General features: G+C 39.1%; 1 protein-coding gene across 12 annotated transcripts; it reads right to left on the bottom strand.

Moving 5' to 3' along the window:
- Window positions 1–396: 396 nt before the first annotated feature.
- ZBTB38 (zinc finger and BTB domain containing 38) lies at window positions 397–23,729 on the bottom strand. Of its 12 annotated transcripts, XM_040073782.2 has the most exons (5): window positions 23,591–23,729; window positions 22,681–22,746; window positions 21,788–22,013; window positions 17,624–17,733; window positions 397–4,668 (listed from the first exon to the last, which is right to left on the bottom strand). In XM_040073782.2, exon 5 carries the CDS (start codon window positions 4,666–4,668, stop codon window positions 1,090–1,092), a length of 3,579 nt encoding a protein of 1,192 aa, XP_039929716.1. In that variant the 5' UTR covers window positions 17,624–17,733; window positions 21,788–22,013; window positions 22,681–22,746; window positions 23,591–23,729; the 3' UTR covers window positions 397–1,089. The 12 variants fall into 12 exon arrangements, 11 of the variants coding, with proteins under 11 accessions (XP_039929716.1, XP_039929712.1, XP_039929714.1 ...); XM_040073778.2 differs by lacking the exon at window positions 17,624–17,733; XM_040073780.2 differs by lacking the exon at window positions 17,624–17,733 and having other exon boundaries at window positions 21,788–21,924.
- Between the last annotated feature and the right edge of the window lie 3,344 nt (window positions 23,730–27,073).

Raw genomic sequence — 27,073 nt, 5'->3', positions numbered from 1 at the left:
ACATCTGAAGGTTAAATGTTGCATTTAAGGCATGGAGATGACAGGGAACCCCACAAACTGGCCCTACACCTGTTTATACACAGGGATAGCATCAGGGATATATATGGAAGCAGGAGTCTTATTTACCTACTCCTCTCAAAACCAAAGTATTTACGGGGAGTTGCTCTATTGTTTGTGTCCAAGCATTCTTCCAGGATGAGGAGGAAAACTCTGTCTACATGTCCTTCTGTGGAGAAGAACCGTATTTCTAAAAGACAGGAGTTGCAGGCCCACCAGGAGGTGGACACTTCTACATACGATTTCTGTTTCATGAGAACAATTTTCTTTAGACCAATGCACCTGAAGAGCTCACCAGGCCACTGACATGGGGATTTATGCAGTTTGGAAGACTAGCTATAGCAAGTTCCACTGAACCTTTATTAAATGTCTTAGAGATACATAAATCTGGAACACTTCTCACACCAGCACTCAGACTTAACAGTTATTATGGTAACTACAAAACTGAATATGCAAAGGAAAAGAGTAATTTAAACTCCTGAATATGTTTTGTAAAGGCTGAGTTACAGAAAAGCATGGCAGAACTCAAATGTACTTCGGCACACCCAAGCCCATGAAACACTTCCCACCTTCACTTTAGAATACACAAGATTACAATTATTTCCTTTATAAACACATTACTTTTGTTAAAAAAAAAAAAAGCAATATATGGTTTCTGCAGCAAATTCTTTCTACAGAATACACCATTAACCTACTTATTTCTTTTGCTTTGAATAATTCTGACTCAAAACCAGAACTGTAAAATAGTTCAGTGACCAGGTTTCTTGTAATGCTAAGCAGAAGGGTCTGGGTTGGTCATTTTTCTTTCTCTCTGTGTTAGAGTCTGTTGTGGCAAAAGTATTTGGGGTGTTCCAAATTAAATTTGTATTATTGCAAATACTAGTTTTTCTGTGTTATTTTTTTCTTTTGCATATACTGACATACATTTAGATGAAGAAATTTGACCTTACTGATACATTTTCCCATTCAATACATCTTTATCTTCTCCAATATATAGTTTTGGATTTTTCTTCTCTTTTGCACAATTGTCACTCAGAGTATAACTTCTGGAGTTATATTTTGTGTATTTTTCACTTTGCTTCCTTCTGAGCCAAGGAAATGTGGGTTTTCCAAAAGTTTAGTGCTTTCATTGCAAAACTGTTCTTTTCTATCTTGTGTGCCTGGACTTTTGAACAGATGTTTCTTCTGGTGCATTCCCAGAGCGGCTGCAGTCTTGCAAATTTTGGGGCACTGAAAGCAAGCATATCCTTTTCCATTATGTTCACGTACGTGCCTTTGCTCATGGTTCCTTTTGGTAGAAAGATACAAGAAGCTCTGAAAGCAGAACTGACAGTGGTAGCGTTTTTCTCCAGTATGAATTCTTTCATGTATTTTGAGTGTTTCATTTAAGGTGAATGCTTTATTACAGTATTGGCAGACAAAATCTTTGACACCCAGGTGAATACGTTCGTGTTTCTGTAGATTTCCAGGAACTGAGAAACATTTGCCACAGGTTTTGCAAGTGTAGGGCTTTTCCCCAGTGTGACACCTCATATGCATTTTTAAAGTGGATGGACTTTGAAATTGTTTTTGGCATAACTCACAAATGTAAGGCTTTGAAGCAGCTACATGCAAGTGTACGTGTTCTTGAGCATCTGCTGTGGAAGACTGGTCTCTTTCACAGAGCTCACAATGAAGATTAGGCATTTCTGTGTTCTCCTCTTGGCTGACCATCTTTTCCTCAGGAGCATTCCTGAGCTCATACTCTCGACTGCATGTGTTGTGGCTTTCCATACCGGTGTTCTTGCTCCCGTGCTTTTTTCTCCACTTGGTCTTTTTAATTTTTCTTAGCTGTTTGGATTTCTTTTTTGGTTTGTAATTGTAATAAGGTCTCCAGGGTTTATCACTAGAGTCCTGGTCACTAACATCATCACACATTTCTGTCAGCTCCACGCATTCTGAGCTGTAGAGTCTAGACAGACTTTTTTCTTTTACCTCCATTTCTGGTTCCTCAATGAGATTGTCCTGTTTAGACTCATGTTTGGATTTTCGGCCCCTTTTACAAAACAGCTTAGATCCTAATATATGTCTTTTTACAATGGCTTCATTACCGATTTTTACTGTTATCTGACAAAGAGGTGCAACATTGCTGTCAGCAGATGTTCCAGGTAAGGCAGGCTTTGCAATGTACGTTTCGGTTTTACTGGACTCTTGGACAGTATTTGTAGTTTTGCTACATGAACCTCCAGATCCTGTCATGTGCTGCGTATCCTCTGTTGCTTCTGCTCTGTTGTACAGCAGTGTTTTCTTTTTCTCCTTAATAGTTTTTGATTTTGTAATGCACTTCCCGTAATTATCGGACCCATACTTACACTCATCACTTACTGACTGACTGGGTAGGTTATTTGAAGATTCTGTCTTACTGCTTTCTATGGAAGTGACTGTTTTACTGTGCATTATTACTGACGAAACTCTGCTACTGTGCATTATAACAGAAGGTGCGGAACTGCTGTAACTGATGACAGAGGTTGAATTTTCATTCGTATTAGCTAAAGACACAACTGAAGAATCACACTCCTGTGAACCTGAGTCATTTGCAGCAGTGGAAACTCTTTTTTCAGCTGGGAAAAAGTCCCTCTGCAGGTTAGAATTTAAGATACCTACTCCCCAAGAGGAAGAATTCTGAGTATTTGTGGAAGATGCTGTATCATTACGTGAAGATGTATCCAAGGCCAGGGTTCTGTTGTTTGACATTATACTATGTTGAAAATTCAGTGGTGGTAGCTCAGAGCTAAGAGAACTTGGAATGAAACAGTTAGCAGAAACATTCTCATTAGCCTGGGTACTTGTTGGAACATTTTCATAGGAAGAATTTCGATAGGATTTATAAGGCAGTCGCCTGCATTTCATAGGTAAGAGTCGATACAGTTTGTATGGGTACATACTTGGTTTTAAACCACCATTGGCTGTCTTTTTATTTACTGACAGGCGATGGTCAATTGCATGGAAAGACTTCTGGTGATTTTTCAGTATATAGTAAGTCATGAAGGTCTCCAGACAGAAAATGCACTGGTAGCGCCTCTCTCCAGTGTGCCAGATCTCATGTCTGGTGCGGTACTCAGCTAACGCGAAGACTTTATTGCAGTAGTGACAAGGGTATGTTCTTCTCCAGGAATGCACATTTGCATGTCTTCGAAGGCTGGACAATGTGACATAACTACGCTTGCAAACAACACAAGTGTATAGTATCTGCCCATCAACGACTTTAACCAAATGATCCGTTTCTGGTAAAGTGCAGTTTGCATTGGAACAATCAGTGATGCTGTTTTCAGACAAGAGAGGCTCTGTGTTTGCATAGGAACTTCCATTCTGTCCCTCTGAAGCAGTACAGTTATCTGCAAAATTTTGTTCATTTCCATTGTGAGCTGATAAGTTACTTGATCTCATGCAGACTTGTTCATGACTTTGCAGTATATTTAGATTTGCAAATTGTTTGTTGCAGTATTTGCATATGAAAGTCTCCTGACGCTCTGAATGGAGCTGAAGGTGAGCAGTAAGTAACACCCGGTCATTGAATGACTTTGCACAAGAGTTACAACTGTAAAGAGGTGGAGCAGCCGTCGCGCCAGATGCAGAGACATTAGCAGAAGTGCTCTCCTCCTCTCTGGACACATGCAAATCTCCTGCTTTATTCTGAGATTTTGGAAAAGAAGTAATTGTCTGATCAGTGCTTGCTTCATGTTGGGCTTCTGCAGTGGTTATGGTAGAGGCCGGTCCTTTTGCTACAGCCAAACCAGTACCCTGGGGCTTAAAGGCTGACTTAGGAGTACTACCAGCTTGTTTTCCCTGCTGAATGACTGGGGTGGCTTGGTGATTTTCACAGCGGTCCTCAGCCACCTGCGATGAAGGGCTGCTGTCCTGGTCAACAAAAGGTGCTCCTTGTGAAGTATCTCCCCCAGAAGAAACTGCATAGGAGTGTTCAGCCAAGGTACTGGCTGGCTCGGCATCTTTGCACACATCGCTTCTGTCAAGACTGATGCTGGGAGCTTGTATTGTCTCAGATACCTTTTTAAAGCTGGCCCTCAAATCAAGGGGAGAAAACAAACTGTTTTCTGTTTCAAAAATTGAGAATGCATTTGTAATTCGCGGTCCATTTGTCACAGCAGAATCTTCATGTCGCTTTTCATGTTTTTCTTCTTTGACAGTCCCTTTTTCATTAACACAGTATGAATAGGGACAAGGGGAACTTGAAAAATTTACATCTGTAAGATCTTCTAGAAATGATATTCCCAGTTTTTTCCCTGCAGCTGCAAGGTCTGTTACAGTTTCCTGCCTCTTAACAACTACTGTGGAACTGTAAATGTAATTCAGTATCTCTGTAAACACTTCAGCTTTGAGATCATCTAACTCCAGTACATGACCTGAAATACAGATAGTACGACTCCAAAAAATGTTTTTGAAGTAAAGGCTTGAAGCTGCCAGCACATTACTATGGGCTTTAAATTTGGTGTCTTCCACAATTATGGTGACATCGCATAAAATACCCCGAATGCGCTGTTCATTTAAAATGGAAAGTACAGTGTCACTGTGGAAGTCGTCCTTGAGATCCTTTGAATGGGACATGACTGTCATCTACAAGAGGAAAAAAAAGTAAATTAGAAGGCATTTTTGATCCATTTCAGTTACAGATTAAATTTTATTTTTATTTATTTATTTATTTATTTACTTTAGTTTATTAACTTTTAAAGTTTAAGAATGAGTAAAATTTTGTCGTTACTATTTCAGGTTTAAAAAATATTACATTGTCTGGTGCCAACACTACTGCAGGATACGTCTGTGCAGATCAAGGAGGCAGGAGCACCAGAGGATCCCTCCCACTCCCTCCCGGCTCGAACCTGCCGTCCATCCTGTGCCTTTCACTGGGAATGCAGCCGATGGCTTTTGCTATGCCAGCAGGTGCAGCTGCTCAGGGCCACCCCGAAGGACTCCCTGAAGCCTGGATGGAATTCCCCAGCATACCACGGTGGGAGCTGGCACACCCGGAGGGGAAGGCTGTGTTGCTGAGGTTCTGTGCAGAGTGAGGACTTCGCTTTCTGGGTTGTTTGTCAGACACCGACTTCACAAAACAGCTGCATCTGACCTCCTTACTAAGTTCATATTTAAATCACAGCAAGAGAGTCTCCATTTCAGGATAAGTCTTTTTAAGCAAACGAATGCACAAGGAACACCATTCGGTAGACAACAGTGAAGTACCTATAACACTGTTTATGCGAACTGATTTTTTTTTTTGAATAGTGATTAAATTCACTCATTAATTTACTCTACTGTAAAATTACTGAAAAATTGAGTAAAACAAGTAAAAAATAATGGAATAACAAGTAGAAAATATGAGGTTTTTTCTTCAGTTATAGTTTAGATTTAGTGTTCACACTATAATGAGATAGTGTGTTCTTAAATTCTTTCAAATAATAAGATTTAATTGCAATAATAAGTACCATTAAATAACTGCTAATATATAATAATGAGGTTTAATGATGAGAAAAACTATTTATATTAGCCAGGATATTACTATATGAATATACTGGTTCATTTCATTGAGAAAAAAATATGTAAAATATGAATGAAAAATATTCTGAAAAAGTGGATTAGTTTGCCAGTTGAATTTGAGTTTTGACAAATTTTGCCAACTGAATTTTGTATCTGGTGAAAATCTGTCTTCACCAGATAGTTTTTCTTAAATTCTGATCTGTACCACATTATGAGGTTTGTTCCTTTTTTCCCCATGTCTGGAGTAGTGTTTTGAAAAAAAAAACTACAGTAAAAAAAAAAAAAAAAAAAAAAAAAAAAAACAAAAAATCAAAAAAACCCACATTTCTTAAAGACCCTTTTCTTTAAACTTGTGGAAGCAAAATGCACCCTAAAGAATATTACTGACAGAGCTTTTGTAAGATGGGCTAAAATACTACAACATTCTAAGTTAGGAGTTGCCTTCTAAACACTCAATCTGCTGCTCCAAACTTTAATTTTCAGCTTTGAAAATTTTATGATGACCTTTACCCTTGAGCACTTTATGTCAGGAATGTCAATATATAAGATGGGTTTGCTCCAAATGGCAAATAAAGGTTTGACCCATATTTACTAGGCAAACAGCTTTGGCCATTAGAACGCATTGGCTCATTCACCCAAATATTGGGAAGTAATCTGTTCTGGAAAATAGGGTCTTTATCATGAAGTTAAGTAATACAAGTCATACACCCCTGCTCTAGGTCATCTACTTACACTTAGGACACTTTTATCACAAATCCACAAACTACTTCTCTGCAAATCAAATTACACAAAAAGCAGCAACAGCCTTACTGTGAAGACAAACATACTATGAACAAAACTGTAATTTGGTACACTACAAATGAAGCTTGGAAGTAAAATGTTTACCTTGCAGCATGGCTACTGCTTCTATCAGGAGAGGTGTTGTCTATGCAAATAGTCAAAATTTCTAATAGACTTTGATGGCTGAGAATTTTCAATGCACAGAATGCAGAACAAAACTGTGATTCACGAAAAATACCTCTGATGTTTCCCATGATATGCCATGGATATCAATAAATTAACTCATCGGTATAATGGCGATAAAAACGTACATGAATATTATTTTGATTATTTGATCACTCTCAGCAGCTGTAAATCTAGATGCAATTTTTTGTGCCTTGAAATCTTAAAATCATAGTTTATAGTGGGTTTGTTTATGACTCTAATTTGGCTTAAAATAAGGGATATTTACCCATTTGGAATGGCAACCTGAAATTCACAGTGGTTAGATACAGTTATCTGCCTTGGTTGGGTATCTGAAAACGCAGATGTAACTGTAGATAGTTTCTGGCATATCGAGTCTACAGAAAGCATACCGACAATTCTTCCAGCAAGCAGCCACTATTCCATAATTGATTCCTTTTTCTCATTGACAATGTCTGAGATTACATCTGACTTGCTCATGTGATGTGGTATTAGAAACCAACTGTCAGACATCAAAAACATTTCACAACAGGAGCTATTGATAGGGTTATTTCCTGAGTATAGGAAATAAATGATGTCAACTCTACCTCCCAGTGAACTGCCCCACAGGAACTTGCCTGTGTTTTTTCTGTTTCTTTATTGGAGACAGCTGGTTTTAGTTCAAAGACACATCATCTGACAGATGGTTTGCTAAGTGTATCAGACTGCTACTGCCATGCTGAGAGGCATACAAACCAAAGTGGGTTTAGTACAAGTCTTATTATTCAACTAATTATTTCAAAATTTATCTTCCTTAAGGACAGAAGTGAGTATTTTAAATTTCTGCTCGCTACATACATAGATTGCCAGCATTTGCAATCCTGAATAATTTGGTATATTCAGTAAAATACTAAACCAGATTCCTTGTGTCAACATTCTACAAATAATCATTTGCTATTTGGTTTGGTATTTCATTTTTTTCCTGTGTGCTTAACCATAAGCTAGGTATCTCACTGGAAAGTTATACAGAAAAATTCCAGACCAAATAATTTTCCAGAGCCAACACTTTTCCCTTTTTCATCTCAACACACACATACCTCAAATAGTCCATTTATCCATGTCTGTAATGATTCTCTACTGCCTTCTAGTTCACCTGTCTTGCTTCTTGCATTTGTAAAAAAATGTCTGAAATGCCATAAAATCAAAATGTCCTACCTAGCATACACATATAAATGGAGTTTTTAAATTTTAGGAATATTTTACATTCCATTTGCAGTTCATACTGTAAAATGAAAACCTGCTCTTCACTTTCCAAGGGAGCACTACCAAGAACCAAGACACATGGAGATCAAACTTTTCAGATGTCATAACATTAAATATTTTTCATTAAAGCACCAGAAAGTCCATCCAGAATGTAACTATTCTTCTGTATGATTTTTATTATAGAGTTATGGAAGGAATTTTAGTCTTATTTGTAAATTTTTCCCAAAAGATATATAAGTACCATTTGACTTGTTAAAGGGCAATAAAACTCCTTAGCTAACTAATAATCCCTTTTTTTTTTTTAAACAAATCTGTCTGTTAATTTCATACTTTTTACTCTCCATCCCGACATAAATAATTTCTTAGGAATTTGAACAGTACCTCTGTATCATTACCTAATGTTCTTCAGTACACCAATGAATAACTTCAGGTTCAGAACAGGAGAATTTTTAATTGGGAGTTACAGTACTATTTGCAGATTTTCTGCAAAAACAGTAACAGACTTAACCTGTCCTTTAAAGTTGTTGAATCACTTGGAAAAATAAGATTTAAACATTCATCTGAAACTTAAGCGTAATGGTCAGTAGGTTTATGAAATTATAACAGTAACATCCTGACATCAACAGAACACCACTCCAGAACAACAGTCACAAATGAAAATAAGTAATATTAAAAGTTAATGTCAAGATCAGAGATTGACGCATCCAAACATGAATTTGAATACTTATGCCTCACAGATGACACTGCTAATTATAAACAGACAAGCCAGCTCTACGTGGACACAGCTGAGAGCAGAAGCTACTGTTAATTTTATATTAACATTACTCTCAAGTAGACAAGAGTTCACAAGAAGTTTTACGGGCCCATGAATATAAATTTTTTTACTACCAAAGAGAACTATTACAATCTAGGAATATTCTTTTTTGAAATCCACTGCCAGACAAGTGTAACCCATTATGTATGAGATTATTCTATTCCACTTCAGTCAGCTAAATTTGAAAGACATGCTAGTGGCGTAACAAAAAAAAATCTCCAGAGCATTAGGGGCAGTTGCTAGTAACCAGGCAATAACAAAACCAGCAAGATAAATGATGAACTGTAGTAAGAATTCTCCCTGCTTTCTTACTCCATAGATTTCTACTGGAATTTTAAAGTGCAAATATATTCTGGTACTAACCAAGAGGACACTACAAAAATATGTTCATTCTTCCTTATTTTCAGTTTCACGCCGCTCTATAAAGTACTCTGAAGTCTCTGTTTTGCTTCCAGCCGGCTTCTCCAGCTGAGGAGGAACATTCACCTGTATCTAAGTGTCCTAAAGGATACAGGTTATGTTCTAGAGCCGAAATGGAGTCAGGCATCACCACCACCAAAAAAAAAAAACCCAAACAACTACACACACACCCCCCCACACACATCCCCCCAGCTCTGATCTTTGCTTACCTGGAAACCTACTGTCCAACCATCACTGCTACGGTGAGTGCCCAGGTTTTTATGGAATCATTTCACCAGTTCCATGTCGGCAGCAAGGCTGCCTGGATCAGGGCGCTGCAGCCTCCCTGCAACCTCGGGCATGCAGGGCCGTGCTCATGGTGTCTAACGAAGTTAACGATGTCTAATGACTTTCAATAGCTCGCAGGAGCGTGTAGCGTAGCGCTCACTCTACAGAGCTACACGTTACTTCAGCTGCATTTCTCTTTGGAGTCTCGCTACTTACATCCTTCCTTCCCTGTTGCTATACAAGACCATTACTTTAAATAGTTTTTTTCAGCCTCGCGCTTTCCTCTTTTAATTCAGACAGCTGGGGGGCTGATGGAATTTAGCCTAAGAGTATGTCAGTGTTAACAGACCTCTCGTGCCCCGCGACGAACTAGACTTTCAGAGCTGCGACCCTTTCCCACTATTAGCATCCCGACCTCCGTTCTCTCACTCCCCTCTTTACTCCCCGCTTCCCATGACCTCTCCCACCGCACGGAACGGCCCGTGCGGCCTCGGCAGCGCCTCGCTCGGACACGTAGGACGAGCCCGCGCCCGGGCGCTCCGCGGCCGCTCCGTTCCCACCAGCACGGCCCTTCCCGCCGCGGGTGGGCTCCCCCCGGCCCCGGGGCTCCCCCTCCCGGCCCGGCCGGGCCGCCGCCGCCCGCGGGGGGGCGCTGCCCCCGCGCAGTGCCGTGCCGTGCCGTGCCGCGCCGCGCGGTGCGGGATTCGCCCTGCGCAGCCACGGGACCGCGGGGCCCGCGGGCGCGGCCGCTGTCGCCTCTGCGTCCCGCGCCGGCTGCGCGCACGCGGGCCCCGCTGCGGCGGCCTCGCGCTGTTTGTGCGTCTGCGAGCGGCCCCCCTCCTCGCGGGCCCCGCATCGCGCCCCGCTCATGGCGGTGCCCGCGCGGCCCCTCCCGCGGGAGCCGCCACCGACTGACCTGCCGCCGCTCCGTCCCCGCCGGAGCAGCCTCGGCCCGCGCGCAGCAGCGCCCCGTCCCCGCGCCATTAACACCGGGCCCGCGGGCTGTCCGCGGGCGGCAGGCGAGGGGCGGCTGCGGCCGGGGCCGCGACCGCGGCGCGGCGGCGGCCGGACGGCGCGGCCGCCATTTTGGTGTGCCGATCCCGGCAATGGGATTGCCCGAGGTCTGCCGGGCAGGGCCGGGCCCGCGCCCTCCGCCGCGCCTGTTCCCTGTCCGCCCTCGGCAGCGAACGCCCCGTGCTCAGCTAACGCGGCCAGCGGGAGCCTGGGCCTCTCCGCCAAGCTCTTCGTAGGCAACCACTGTAAATTCAGCGCGATGAGGAAACGCTCCCAGCGCACGGAGCCTGCTCCACGGCCATCAGTGCGGTGCTGTGCACGTCCCTGAGAGCTCCTCTTGGACCTAACCCGGGACTTTAATGCCTGACTGTCCTTCCAGGCCTTTCTGCCAGGAAGAAAGAGAAAGTGTTTCTGAGCATAGATAGCCCTGCTACCTTCTGCCACTTCCCTCTAGAAAGCAGAGATAAAATATAACCTTGAAAAAAAAACAACCCTGAAATAAACTACATTTAATTACTGAATTATAGTAACATTTACCCTTTTCCTTATCTGGTTATATTATCTTTTTAAAAGCAGATATAGAAACTCAAACGATACGAGGAAATTTGTTTTAAGCAGTATTCTTACTCATAATTTAGGTTTCTTGATATTTTTTACTGCCTCAGGAAACAAGCACAACACTAGCTTCATAAGCAGTTACAAACGGTCCCTTAGATAAAAAAGGACAGAGCTTGATTTCATCTGCCCAGACGCTCCAACACATTTGGTACAGCCCTCCCAGATACTGTCTCAGCCTCTCACTGCAAATAGTCAGCAAAGTCTGTTTTCTCAGAACTCGGAATCATGGAGCTTAGAGAAAAGCTGGGCTTTGAAACAGGTGAAAAACATTGAACACTTTGTTTTTTATCTTAAAGTTTGCTTTTGCCCAAGGTTAACCTATGTTTATTTTTACAAGGTGTTGTATATAAGGCTTCATGGGACAGAAGCTTTATTTTCAATTCTTAAACCTAAGCATTAAAACCACTGAATAATAGTAACTGATTCCTTTTTGGAAGAAAAAAAAAAAAAAAATAGAATCCAGAAACATGAACTATTTCATCATTGTCACACTTGATGGGCCTGGAAGTTAGAATTTTGGTAGAGCCTCTTCATGATAAATGTTGCTTATCATCACAGGAAACTGCTTAATATCAACATAATGTACAAAATCAATTATAAAGAGGGGAACTCTTTTTTTCCCCCAGCGTACTGTCTTGGAACTATCAGTGCTTTCCCGGTTGGTTAAAAGCTATAGAAAGAAAATTTTTCCTGTCAGGAAATTGTAACAATTTCAGTGACTTATCTATATACACATCTTTCACTAACTTATAAGTTCACATTAAAAGTTCGTCTTAGAAATACTGCACATTTCTTTGAAAAGTTTCATTCCTTTTGTAATTCTGGATCACTGGAATTCTTACCTATAAGTTCACCTACTGAAGCAATGAATATGTTTTTAGCTTAGGGCTCTCTGCCACCAAAACCCTTTTTCTTCAATCTCACGGCAAACTGAGATGACCAGTAGCTGTTCACTAACAGCTGTGGGAGAGGGAACAAAAAATTGAAGAACACAGTGGTTTTGATTGCAAAGGCAGAGTGTGTCCCAACCTTTTCCCAATGTTTTATTCTAACCTACATAATGGATAAGCAAAGTTTCGTACTCACATGTAGGCTACTTTTAATCTTGGACTTTGCCTATTGCTTATTTGCCGTTTTTCCTTTATTTCCGTTTTAGATATGTATCTACATAATCATATGTATTAATGAAGAGTTTTGACACAAATGCCATAAAAAGTATTTGTGAGAAATGTGTTGTCAGTAACAATACAATAAAATGGATTAAATTAAACTTGTAATCCCTTAAAGGAAATAAATGCCTTCCTGAACAAGCATCTTGAAACAAATTTAAGGAAGATTAGGTTATTAATTACCCCTAAATCTTAATTAAAATTGATTATTTTAAATTGTTTTGAAAATCACATGCATAACTATCATTTTTATAGCTGATACTCCCAATTTAGAGACAATAATTTATTTGTACTGAAACGTTGGATTCTTTGGCAGTCTTACTATCTACAGACAATATAACAGATACGGAGAATGAAAAAGATCAGGTTTTCTCTTTTTTTTTAACAGTGTTTTCTTAAGGCAACTTTAGCTCATCCACTAAAGAAGAATCACCTTTTCTGTGACTAGTAGTGTAATTGAAGGTACTAATTTCCATATGTATGTGTGTATATATATAATTTGAGCTATTGGGAATTCACAGTCCCGTCAGCTCCTTGTGTATTAAAAATATTCTTCAGAAAAAGAAATCCTCTCTAAGGATGCCTTGGCCTCATCCAAGATTTTACATAATCACTCTAATGTTTCACGTAAAACCAACTGCATGCAAAGAAAATGGAGGCACTGGTGCTGCAGTCAGACCTGCGAATGCACTACAGTGATATGTGAGAGAAGTCGGACAAGATCCATTTGCTCTGCAGCCCTGATTGCAGGGAGTAAGCCCCAACATTAATGATGTACTTTAGAAATAGTGAGCTTGCTAGAGTATATGTACCAATTCCTATTAATCGTATAAATGATTGCATATCACAGCGCACAAATACTTGTGTTCCTTTTAGAAGGAAGTCCAAGTAGTTTAGCAGTGGATTATTTCTCACATAGTAAAACTGCAACATCTAGAGAAAATTTTCAGCAAGTCTCTTTAAAATGTATAAAACAGTTCTAAGGTTACTGAAATGGTGGTGTTGGGATGCTTTGCTGAAGTCTGATAATCTCACTTCTGCAACTCGTGGCATGTGGTATTCTTTCTGTAAGCGTATTTAATGAAAAAAGTGCCAATATTCCTCCTCTAGTCAAGCAGTTTCAGTTCATAAGCAACAGCAGAAAATGACATATAGAGCATTACTCAGTCTTGCAAATTCCTCATAAGCAACAGGAGTTTGGCCAGGATTTGACTGGCTTCTCTTTCAGCGCCTAGACCAGCCTATCCAGGAAAAAACGCTTGGAAAGACTGTCATCTTCATTGTTCTCTCTGCTGAGGTGAGAGCAGCCAGGAGTGCTGCTGAGAAGGAAACACAGCTCCTCTGTACCCTCAAGCAGGGCAACCCTTCACTCAGGAGGGGGGCACAGCAAAGACCCAGCGGCTCAGAGTGACTTCAGCTCCCCTTTGTGGTGCATGAGCAAGGGAAAGAGTTCCATGTGCAACCCTTCTCCTCTTATTCAGCATCAAGTGGAGGGAGAAGGAGCCCAGTTAGAGCACCTGCAGCAGCCCCCTGCCCTTCTGAGTCTGGTGGAGAGAAGCCTGGGACAACTCACTCAGTTCTCAAACTGTGTGAGCTGTGCACATGCACCAAACCAAGTCCTCCAAGAAATGCTGCCTTCTTAAAATTTAGGCATGGCCTAATCAGAGTCCCATTAACATGAAACAGGACACATACAAGCAATTTTTAAAGGTGCAACTACATCTTTTTCACCAGTCTAAAGAAGAAAATGAAGCAACAACAATAACATAAATCCAAATTCTTCTCTTACACAAAATACAAAAGCTTATGTTGTACTGCTACTAAGAATCAGCTGACTTTACGTCTTGCTATCTCTGAACAATCTTAGTATTATTTTCCGTTTAAGTCTCTTTTTTTATGTGCTGCTGACAAGCCGTTTTCTAGCTGCCTACACTTGTAGGACATATCAGTCCTTAGCTAACAGAGATCAGTTGCAAACATGAAGCTATGTTTACAGACAGAGTGACAACAACAGATATTCTTCTCTTGATGACTGTTGTCAAGTGTAATGATTAATATATTTCAATAGCTTTAAACAAAAGAAGCAAATGAAACATTTAGGTTTTGTTCATTCAGAACAATTACTATGTGGTATTCTGTTGCCTGTTCTGTAATCAGAAAGGTAAAATAAAAGCAGTTGAGTTCTGCTTCCATTTTCCAATGTTTAGAGGAAGCATCATTTGAATATTGGAGCCAGCATCCACAATGCAGGCTTGGGGCTGCTGTTCTTCTGGGTGAGGTATGTGGGGGGCCAGGCCAATGCAGCTGTTCATGCCCTTTACTACAGCTGATGTAGCAAATCACGATGGACTGAAAATAGAGTTCAGTCTCTGGCCCTGCAAACACCTCGTTCACTTGGTGTGCCAGATGGCTGGACACAGCCATTTTGAAAAACAGAACTGGTCTTCAAGCTGTTAATTGACCACCACTGGCCTCCAGTATTCCTTACAATTTTGCAAAATATTTTTGGTTTTGCTGTTGTTTTGGTAAACCAAAACCAGCATACAAGTGATAGCTATTGCTCTGAGTCATCATTTCAGCGCAGCCAACTTAGTGGACACACGAGAACTTCATATGCTCTTAAATATTCTGATATTCTGTTTTGTGATGGCCAAAAGGGCCCAGCCCAAGCCCTACTTCTCCTTTTCCGTCACACTGCAGTTTCCAAACTAAAGGCTGAAGCAGAGCCTCTGCCCATGCAGTGGAGAAGGACTGTAGCAAAAGCAGACGGTGCTGACAGTACAAAGAAAAACGTGATGGCTTCAGCTCTGCTTCGTGCTGCTTGCTCTGCCACCAATGTGAACTGCTCATCTGAGCTCAGCTCAGCTGGGGGACAAAACAATTGCAACTACAACAACTACAACAACAACTGCTACTACTACTACTACTACTACTCCTCCTCCTACCCCAACAGTTGGCTTGCCTCTCCCTAATAATTTCCCCAACTCTTTCACTCAAAAGCCTTAATAGTAGCATCTGATGGTATATAACCACATTGTTTATGGTTCAGGATCATGAAAAGATTCATGTGGCAGTGTTTAAACTCTGAATTTAATACTAGATTCTGGTATTGATTCTCAACTTGACTGTTGAGAGTTATGGAAATGTTGAACATTATCAGAATAATCATAATTTCCTAAATCTGATTGTTACATATGAAATCTACTTTCTTACTGAGCACTCCAAAAAAGTAAATGGGAATATATTCATTGATTTCAAGGCAAATTTAATTAGGCTACTTGTCACCTAAGCAACTTCTCAGATTACACCCACTGATTTTTAACCCGAGATTTTCAGATTCCCATTTCCCCCATCTTTTTTAATTAATATGATTTTAGAGTTATTTCTTAAAAACATAATTTGGGGATAACCCAAAGGGTTGGGTATACTTTTCATTTTATATATAAATTAATACTTTAGGAAGAAAGGCCAAAAATAACCTGTACATAAGCTTGCTGAAGTCAGTACACAAATTTCTCAGAACTGATCTTATTTGTCTAAGCTTCTTTTTAATCTGGGACTGAACACTTGCACAGGAAGTGTAAGTGCTGCCTAAATGCTACATCCAGATATTATTCCAAGAGTCCATGATCAGTTGTCATTTTGACATCCACAACTGGTTCTCAACCCCTGCCTTCTCCTATTGCTGTTTGGCAGATGACAACACTTGGGTCAATATCTCTTTGCCTGGATTCGTTAGATAGAACCATACTGCTACAAGCAACACCAGCTTCATTCTTATTTGAGTGGCTTTAGTTTTATCACTGTGTAAAGCAACATGATCATGCTTGCTCCTGAATGCTGGCACAGGATTCAAATTGAGAATGCCTGAGCATTTCTGAAAGACAGCGTTACCCATCATTTCCATCCGTACTTAGTGCAGTGCTGTAAGGATTCGAAATCCTAGAGGAAGATTTCCATTTGCAGACCAAGCCTACCATGCCAATTTTATCCAGCTATTGCAAGCCCAATTGAAAGTGCAATAATAAAAACTCGCAAGAGATATTTCCATTGAAAACGTGAGGGGTTTTGGTTAAAATCTTTGAGTGTTAGGAATCCACATTGGGCCATGCCCAGAAATCTTTTTATATGGTGATTTTCAAGATGCATGCATTATTGTGAGCACATGGTATGTAAATGCATTGGGCTGCTTAATAAGCATTCACTGACACACATCTGCAGCTTTGCTAATGTACCTTTTATTCCTATGTGGTTGTCAAGGAAACAGGTTATGGCCCAGTATTCTGTCTAAAATGTACTGAGCAAGTGTTCTATGATAATTTACTTAAAATAGGGACAACTTAGGTTTCGTAGCTCATTTCTTCTGAAAATGCAGGTAACCTGAATTTATCTAATTGTAATGTTTCACTGATTAGTTTAAACCACCAATTCCATTTTATTGTCTCTGAAAATCCATTACATTTTCTATGCCACACAACATTGCATATTAAAAATAAATTTAATTACAGAAAACATTTTGAGATATTCTAGGAATTGAAGAGGGATTTTTGGCTTGTAGGGTTGTGGGGGTTTTTTTGTTTTTTAAAAATTTGATTCCTTACCGTACATTCTGCCTGGTGACCTTAATTACTTATTTCAATTTAGAGGTACCACAGCGAGAAGGACTCTGATGGAACAAAGCATTTCCTAGCAAAATTTGTGCAAATAGTGCCAACTGAAATCAGTGGGATTTCTCCCTTTCTTGTACCAAAGAGTATAAGGACCAAGGACCACATTAAAAATTAATGAATTAATCAGAATTTCACAGAGTCTTTCATTCAATACAAGTATATCTTAAATCTAAAGCACAGATAACAGGCATACTTACACTAACCAAAATTATTATTGGACATTCACAATTAGAAAAAAGGAAACTGCTAATATATGAAAAAGCGGTGCAAAATGTGAACTGTTATTTTTAAATATCCTTTGTGATTATTTATCACAATACTATACCTGAATCTACAAACTGCTCTTTCCAGCTCATGAATCAAGAGGCTTTGAACTGGCCCTGATTAAAGTCATGTGTAAAGGTAGAGTTTCTATGAATTATACCCAGCTTAACCAACGCAACAGTGTCAGAAACAAGCACTGGCACTGAGAGTTCCTCTGCCTTTCCTCTGTGGCACAGGTTTGTAATGAACACTCGTGACTGGGATCCAGAGCTAACATTGTGGCATGCTCAGGAGGTTTGTATGCATACCAGTATGTTTGGTTTGTACAGATCACTGGAGGCTGTAACAACCTGTTTCAAAAACTATTCTGTCTGATTTTGTTTGTCCAACCTCTATGGCAACAGAAATCCAGTAGGAACTGGGAAAATCCAATAATATCAACATGAGAATAGAGCAATGTGGTACCATAGTGAGAAAAAGTCTTAAATTATTGTAATAAATTAGAAATTAACAGAAAATATACCCAGGTGATGCAGTGGTGATGGTGTTAAATAATTTAGCTCTATTTCTATGTGAGATTACCCCATAAACTTACCCACCTAAAATCAGGTTGTTCTTCTGTTAGAGTCTTTTAAAAGTGGTATAGACAGGTATTTTCAGCAAAACCATCTCAGTAATTTTGTGAACTGTGTGGCTACAGTGTATCAGCCTGCAAAGGGAAAAATCCAAATTTAATGACTGAATTATTAGCTGAGTACTAATTTCCACATACATTGCGTAATTCATCAAAATTTTCCCTGGGGTGCTGTAGGGCTCCAAATCTACATCTGGGAATTTTAGAACACACCAGCAATAAACCAGCAGCATTAACCAAACTGCTGCTTCATTATTTTATTATGGTTTAACCTGTGTAGTGCAGACTGGACATAATGATATATTCTAGAGAGAAATGTAAGGATGTTTTCAAGTTAAAAGTAATTATTTTGAAAGGCATTTTCTTTCTCCTCTTTCTCTTCCGCCACTTTTCTTTTGATCTCTCTTGTCACAGATATCACCACAGTATCTGTGATAATGACATTTCTAGGCAGCTCTTGTTCTCTGGAATACACTTCCTGTATTTCTCTGCTTAAATGATTACTCATCACTGTCAAACATCCTAATTTTATTATTATGCATCAAACATCCTAAAAAGGTTTTCCTGTAACAGTATAAAAATTATGCGGAACCAGGTTTTGTTCTGAAGATACTGAAAAAATTGAAATTGTTCCATAGAGAAATTGCAAAATCATGCAGATAAGGCCTTATGACTCAGCTGGTAGGCATTCATACAGCATCAAGTATGGAGCAGCAATTAAGAACACAGAGCTCCATCCTCCATTTGCAAATACACCATATGCTCTTAGCAATAACATTGCACAGGAAATACAGGATTCATTACTTTGGCTTGAAAAGGTAAGAAGGTGAGCTAATTCTTTTTGTTGGTGGTGGTGGTTTAGCCTTGTACATTTTTAGTATATGTTAATTTGAATAGGAAATCTGTACCCCACATCTGCCCTTAACAAAAGCCAGAATGAAAGAAAATTGCAAATGACCAAAGTATGTTAAATGGGAAGCTTAAAAATCACATTTGGAGGAATCCAAAAGTAAAAGATCTTCCCAAAGCTAAAATTTTCCCAAATTTGGTAATGCTGGAATTCAAATACAGTATTATCCATAATAAGGCCCTTTTAATACTTAGTAAAGCAATTTATGTGATAAAGCGAAACAGACACTAGATACCTCAAAAGGGTTAATTGGTACCTATACATTACTACCAGAATCTGTTTAATAATCTGACAAATATTATCTGAACAGAGCTAGTTTCCCACTGAGAGACTTGCAGTTTCAAATGAAAATGAAGTTTTGAGGCAGAAGTAACCTTAATTAGAAATATCATTGAAAAACAAGTAAGACAGCGTCCAAGTTTTTGTTTGATTTCACTTTTACTCATGCACTGTTTAGATTTTCTGTTAGGCAGAAATGGAATTTGCATGGATAAAAGAACAAATTCTAATTATAAAAAGGGTATCAACAATTAGACTTCTATGATAAAACTGACCCCCCCCCCCCCCCAATCCACATCAAAATAAACCCAAAAACTCTATCAGCCTTCCCTGACGGTAACATTTGCAGGCTGTGCTGGAGCTGGGAAAAACGGCACCTGCTCCTCCATGCCCTGGTTAGTCCCCTCAGCCAAGGAATAAAAGGGATGAAGTTTACAGAAGATTTTTTATGGCACCTCTGGCTACAACATTCTGACACTCTGCATTAGCTGGATGTAAGTGCCACTGAAATACACACAGCAACCCACGTGTAACAAACTGGAAACAGCTTGCTAATTACTGGGCTCCTCCTAAATAAAGAAATCCGTTCCTTTCGCTAGAAGAAATTACCATTCGCAGGCTGCCAATGAGTTTTTCCAGACTCATGAAAGCACTTGAGTTCAGTCATATTCATTGCAAGAGGACTTGCACCCCTTAACAAAGAGCAAATCTACAAATGGATTTAAAACAACCATAGGGAAATGTGCTCATGTAATGGAGCTACTTTTTAAAAATGCCTTGAGTGGGCATGTTTAAACACAAAGATATAATAAAAACAGTTTATTGCTAAGTGCCCCATCTTTTCTAAAGATAAGTATCAGAGGAAATAAATAGATTTGACATAGCATTTGCTCGGCATTTCCTTTAAAAATAACCACACAAGAAATAAACAAAGAAATGTACTTTCTTACTACGTTTAATAGTGCCCTCCATATTAACATTTTTGACGTGAAAATAATCAGCAGAAGCAAGCTACTGGAGAGAAATCTAATTACAAAAAATGCAGGTTTTAATATGTCAATTGAGATGTGCTGTCTGTCACATTTTCAGTTCTGCTTCTTTAGGTGGAACAGAGGAATACTGGAGTGCATTAAATTTTTCTTATAATTATGAATCAAATGGTTTTATTGTCATCATTAAGGATTTTCCTATTATGACATATGACAAGTCATATTCCTAAACAGTTATACTTTGCATTGAACTGGTATATTTAGAAGTAAATGAGAATTAGTTTAATATTACTCGTACTGTCAAGGCTATTATTGATAATTGGCTGTGCTTCTAAATACCTCCCCTGCATTCACTTTCAGTGCTGAGTCTTCTTCCACACAAAATATACTCAGTCATTTTAAAGTCAAGGACATGAAAGGAAAATGGCTTCCCTGCTGCAAAAGTCTCATTGCAGTAGTGAGAATTTCTCAAGTCACGTACAAAGGGCATCGACGAGGAGATACACTACGTTATAAGCTCAGTGGAGACATTCAGTAACATCTGATCTGTATAGGCAGTTACCTATACATAATATTTAACTTTACTGGCACTGTAAAACATATTAGCTAAAAATAGAAATAAAGAATTATAATACTTAAATTTTGCAAAATCTGTAAGGTCTGCAAGTTACCGCAGACCGCAAGTGAACTTACTCTCTAAAGGCTTGTTTAAGGTCTGAAAGGAGTTCTTTTGCAGTATGCTTAAAAACAGTTCTTTATCTGAACTTCAGAATGGCTCCACTATTTAGTGAAATGTTTATTAGCATTACTGTGGCTGAATTCAGCAGAGTTAAAGAAGGTTTAAACCTGATTCTCTACATTTGTCAGCTGCTAAATGTTTTAGTGATATTTTTATACTTGCGATGATAATAAAACTATTACACACAGTACAAACCTTGACCTACATGCAAGACTGGGCTAAATGAAAAAAGAAACCAGGGTACGTTTCTGGGAACAACCAATGCAAACCAGAAATAAAACAGGTTTTTGTGTGTACAGCTTTATAAACATGGCATCGTTTAAGAACTGATAGCCACATGGAAACATAAAGTGAGATCACATTCTCAGTTAGAACTAAAAGGAAACTACTGCGACCCTTCCATTTGCATTGTGATATTGCTATTGAAGAGAATAACATCTTTCTACATCTCTACCGTTGAACCTTTTTAAAGGATTTGGTTGCCAAGGAAACTGGTTCTGGCCCAGTATTAATCTGAAAGAAATATATTATAAAAGTTGGTGTAAGTAATACAGTACTCATAATTATTGTTATTCTTTATGCTCAAACTCAGGTTCTTGTACTTAAGGCTGTTAAGGGTTTTTTTGTGTGAAGTAAAACACATTTCAGTGAACTGATACTCAGTTTAAGCTGACAGGGCCATTTATATTAATCTCTCTCTTTAAAGTTCTCCTACCTTTAAATAATGAGAAATACTGCAGTTTTATGTTTGTAGCCAATACTGAAAATATAAACATTAAACCACGTTATTCTTTATTTTATATTTCGCACAAAACACAAAACCGCTTACAACAGAATTTAAATATTTTTATTTTTTCTAATCTTCCTCAATTTTTATTTCTGCCTTTTAGCTGCAAGTTTAGTAATGCTTATAGTCAGCTTTAAAATGTAATGGAATCAATAGGGTTTTCAAAAATTCTTTTGTTGCATAAGCGTTGCCACGCCCTTAGTACATATGATTATTTTAACAGACATGATTGCTCCACTTTCACAATAATTAAAAAAAACAGATAAGAGTAATTGTCATGTCAATATGTGAAGCCAGCAATTTAATATAGATTTTTTCATTAACAGTTTAGTACATTTTAAAACTGAAAGCTACATTCCAAAGCCCATTTCATGTTCTTGCAACACTGACCAAGAAAACAGTAAAACATGCAAATTTCAACCTACCTGCATGTACCACTTAGAGCAGTGTTAACATGGCAATGCACTCAGCCATTTTTATGTAGAGCGATGGAGCTAAGTTCTGTTCTTGGTCTTCTTGATAATTTTTTAGAAGCAGTTGTCAAAATTCAGATGGGAAGCAGCTTGAATAGACCGTGAGCAGGAGAACAGAGTTTATCAACAGGGAAAGCAGGAGTGGGGAAAAAAAGTCCTCATCCAAGGTTTTCCGAAACTGCAAAACAAGGTTGGCTTTTTTTTTTTTTTCTCCTCCTCAGAGGCTTCAAAGCTTGAAGCTGACCACTGCAAAGGCCACTTGTCACATTTACTGAAAATCAACCTATTGATATCACAGCTGAAAATATAAACTCGACAACCAAAGCCCATTGCACAACATGGACTGCGTAAGAGTTAAAAATAGATTCGACGTGCCTCCTACCTGCATAATAAATATGTAAGTTTCAAGTGCTTTAATTCGATATTCACATTAATTAACAATACAATATACATTATTTAAACTACAGTAAATGCAAGAAGAAAAAGGGTGACACCATCTGGAAGCACAGTTTGCTTTTTTTTCCTTTCCGAGGGCTAATAATGTAGTTTGAATGTGATGACAAGCTAACAGCTCACCACATTGCAAATGAAAAAAGAATTTTTAAGGTGATGCTCAAATATCTAAGCCTGTAATGAAGCACAAACCAGTCTTCACTACTGCATGACATGGCACACAGACCATTTACATACTCACATTTGAGATACTAGGCACAGTATAATGAATTCAATACACAGCATGCACACAGCACAAGCAACGTTAATCCTGCCTGCCATTTTAGGCTTGCAGGAGTAAGATACATACTGCAGCACAGCTCTGGTAAGGGAGGAGGCAGGGGACAGCTCACCTTAAATGCAGTATCTGATTAATGTTGTAAGTGACATTGCGTATCAGCTACAGAGTCTTGGTTCAACTGGGTGGGAGGGAACAAAGAAAATTGTCATCAACTGGTGATGCAAGATGAGCTCCAGTCACTAACACTGTTAGCAAACTCCAAATTCTACAACGATACAGTAGTAGGCATTTCAAACTCTTATCAAAATCTCCTTGTGCAATGGCTGAGTCGCCTGCCGAGGAAAACAAAACAGTCTTCTTGCTTAATGGCGAAACGCTGCATCCACTACAGCAACATCCTCTCGATGCAGAAAGATTTCAGGTCGCACATATCAAATCCTGGATGCATTTGCTGTGCTTTCTTAATTTTCAAGTTACAGTATTAAAAAATAAAATTAAAAGCCAATGATAGCAAAAATAACATAGCTAAAGGTCTAATGTTCAGACATTAGAAATAAAACATTTCTTTTTCTCTCCTTTCTGTTTTCTCTCTTTTACAGTCCGTCAAAATCCTGAGCAGTATTGACAAACCACACGAGCACCGGGTCTGACTGCATGATCAGCTGTCTGTGTCTACGCTACACCCTGTTAACCACAAGCAGTGTTAGAGCTAAATATATCTGCAATGCAGAAACAGTAGGTGCTATGTGGTATACAATTCTGATTAGTTTTAAGATATTTTTCTATCCTCAGATACAACAAATAAGACAAAATTTGCTGCTGATCTCTGTCAAGCATGGTATCTGTCAGACTCACAGAATATAAAAGCTATCCTAAGTACACTGACCTAGATAACACTAAGAAGACTTAAGCAGCGTGCAAGCATACTCACTGTCAAAGCAAGGAAAACGAAACAATGATTGTCTAATCAAACTGAAAGCAACAACTCACTACCACAGAATAAATTCCAAAATGCTACGTACTGTATATGCACATCTCATGTTATTGGAAGACGCAAAGCTCCTTTGTTTTTTTTTTTTCCTCGGCGGCTTTTCTTAGCTACGGTTGCACAATGACATTCTGACATCATGGAGGTCAATGCAGATACTAAAGTGCCGTCGTCTTTAAGGAAAAAAAAATTGAAATATAAAACCATAGCTGCAATAATAGTAATAATAATAATGATAATTAAAAATTTCACGTCGCCTACGTAATGTCTTTCTATTACCCTCTGAGATTAATAGCATGCACGTTGTTCAGCCGCATACGTTAAATTGGTATCACCCTCTGCAAATACTGCAAGAGTAATTGTGGGAATTAGGCTTTTGTAAATGTCAAGAAAAGGTTATAATCTGGAAAATTTAAAAATGCAATAAAATATTTTGCATGTATAATGAAAAATATGCAAAGAGAAAACCATCAAAAACTGCCAATCTAATTTTTTTTTTTTTTTTAATGCCTGATAAGCAAAACTGGTGCTATTTTCATTGTCCTCTGTCTCCAAAGGGAGAATGAGAGAACCATGCTGCAGTTTACTGTAACCTGAGTTACTTTCCCAGAAGGCTAAACCATCAGGTGAGGTGAAACAAACCATAAGATCTACCTGTTTAGAGAGCAAATTCCCCCCCCCCACTATGTCGGTGACTTCTGTCTTTTATCTCTCTACCTGCAAATACCGCAAGATGCTACCCAGCACAAGAACAGAACTGCGAAGATTAACGTGTTAGCTCTAAAAATATTCCACTGAAAGATTTCTTTAAGTAACCATTCTTTACCATATGTATGAGTAAATCTAGATAGTTTCTGACCAACTGCAGAAATAAACAGCTCCTTGTGAGGCCAGATTTGGCCAGATTTGTCCGCTAGCTTTCATTTGACCTGCCAATATGGCTGAGGAAGAAAGCAGCCAAATTTTCAGACACATATTCTTTCCCTAGGAGCCTGTGCACCTGATGATTTTTTTTTCCTCCAAAAGAGCACCTATTTTTAAAAGTGAAGACTAATACCAAGTATTGTATTAAATCAGAAAATGTTGTACAGCAAAAACTAGGCTGCTGTACGTATGTATTCACTTCTTTTCAAAATACAGACAATCTGATTTTGCTCCCCGCTCCCCCCGCCCCCCCCCCCAATTTTTTCTTTTTTTTAATGATTAAATAGGTATCTGTTTAGTTTGGAGGTTTCTCTTTGGGAAGTTATTTGGCATTTTGTTCCCTTTCATTTTAAAGGCTGAGAATGAGATGTTCCTAACACTCAGTGCTTTAAAATATTCAGAATCCCCTTCCATAAATAGCACATCTGTCACAGAAAGGGAATCCAGCCAACAGAAAGGCAGATCAGACCAGCAAAAACAACTGCTATTCCAATGCACGATTACGAAATAAGTTTGGATTTTAGCAAGCCCTTATTTAGATTTTTTGTTTGTTTTGAGCTTTTTAAAGTATGAGATGTCTGATTATATAGATGCCACCATGTATCAAATTTAAGAATGCTAAATATGTATTCATTTTGATGGGTTTTTTATGTTCATTTCTCAGTCAAATGTATATTGTAATGTAAATTTGAAACCATGGCAAAGTTCCTATAGATTTCAAGAACAGAAGAGCTGGGCTATATGGAGCAGTTTGTTAAAGGGTGATATTATTATTTCAGAAGCAAATGGTAGTTTTGTTTAAAGACAATGACTTCCAGCAAAAGACCATTTTCACAATAACTATATCTGTTCCCGCATACTTGAAGACAGCATTCTCATTCACCCAGAGAAGTAGTGCTCTGGGACAGACACAACAAGGTGATTTTGGCTGTGTGATTTAGGAAACATTAAAAACCTGCTGGAAGTGAATGCAGCAGAGGAATAAACATCTCACAGTGAACAGGGAAGTGAGCTTGTCCAAATATTTATGCATACCTCTTGCTTTAATGAGCCACTTTCAGTGCTTAGCAGTAGTTTTTCAGGCTTAGATTTGCAATGATTTTGCTTCAGACTCAACATCATTTCAGCTCAGAAATCAGTTTCTAAGTCATTCTACAGTTGCACAATACGTGCCATAGTAAATAAATAAATTTTAAACATTGCACTTGGATGTTGCACAACACAAGTCCAATTTTTCAAGGGTGACATATATTAAAACCCTATGTTATTTCTCAGTCAGCAACTTGGATTTAAGTCTAACGTGATTTGTGCCAAAACTGTTACAGTCTCAAGGCACTGTCTCCCTTGATTCCTTACTTCAAAATTTCCTCTCTCTGCTGGGTCAGGACTCTCTCTATCCATGCTATAAGCTTGTGTTGGGTCTGTATTCAATCAGCTTAAAGTGAGCCTATTTCAAGTATCCACACTGCATCTCACAGACTGTTTGTGCTGCAGCCTTTCCCACTTTCAAGCATCCTACTTGTAAACACGCTTCCTCTTTCTTTATTTATCACATGAGTGCAACAACATCCTACCTCTCCTCACACATTATAGCTTATCAAAACTGGTGAGGAATGAAGAGTTCTGACATCACTTTAGACTGAGCATCCTCCTCGTGGTATGTGGTTCTTTAGAGGAAGTGTCCTAGTCCTCCACATCGATCATTTGGCAAAAGGAGGTAGAGTGTGGAAAGAAAGACTCACTTGAAGTCCCTAAAACTGTACTGCTTTTTGTCTCAAAGGGACAGAATCGGCCCCAGCCCTCAAGAAACTGTAGTCAGCTGTTTGGTGATACCATCCCTGTAAAGCAATGACAAGGGGACGTGAAGCACAGCTGGGAATCCAGGGTGAGTATTTCTAAAAGGGCATTCCAGAACTGGCTACAGCCTTTCAGCAAACCTGCTCTTGGAACGACTCCTTCAGCCTCTGAATTTAGCTGCATTAATTACATTAGTCTCTTCATTCCACTCGTGCTGTTGCATAAAACACATTATTGATGAGCTCTCAGTTGGAATTAAGAATTATTTTGGAAAACAAAACCCCCACACCCCTTATCAGAACCAAAATTCTCTGACCTAACACTCAGGAAAGTATCCATATACCCAGACACCAGGCCTAGTAATTAACCTGCTGCTCAAATGCCTTCCATCCAAACTCCTACTGCTACATCCTGCATGAAGGAGCTGCTTTCTTCAGTACTGAAACCTCTGCTAGATGTTGTTGGGATGTAGAAAACAAGGCGGGAGGGGGCGGGGTGGGGGGAAAGGACTGATGGTAGAACCTCCAGAGTTTACCTTGCCAGAGCCAAAGAAAAGCACATTTATGTCTGATCCAGCCAACATGCCCTGAACTTCCTTCTGTGCTCACATCTAGCTTAAATTGCCCCAAGGACACAGACTAACTCAGTTGAGTGCTGACAGTTTTCCCAGACTTTCCCACAACTCCTTCCATGTCTCTGTATGGCTACAAGGTCTTCCATTATTTGCTGGGACAGAAAACAGTTGTTCTTTGTTATTCCCATGAATGATTTACACACCTTCATTTTTAAATGTCAC

The sequence above is a fragment of the Hirundo rustica genome, chromosome 10 (assembly GCF_015227805.2).
Source record: "Hirundo rustica isolate bHirRus1 chromosome 10, bHirRus1.pri.v3, whole genome shotgun sequence".
In the NCBI taxonomy this organism is placed as follows: Eukaryota; Metazoa; Chordata; class Aves; order Passeriformes; family Hirundinidae; genus Hirundo; species Hirundo rustica.
Note: the sequence above shows the minus strand (reverse complement) of the source record. Positions and strands in the feature narration are given on the sequence as shown.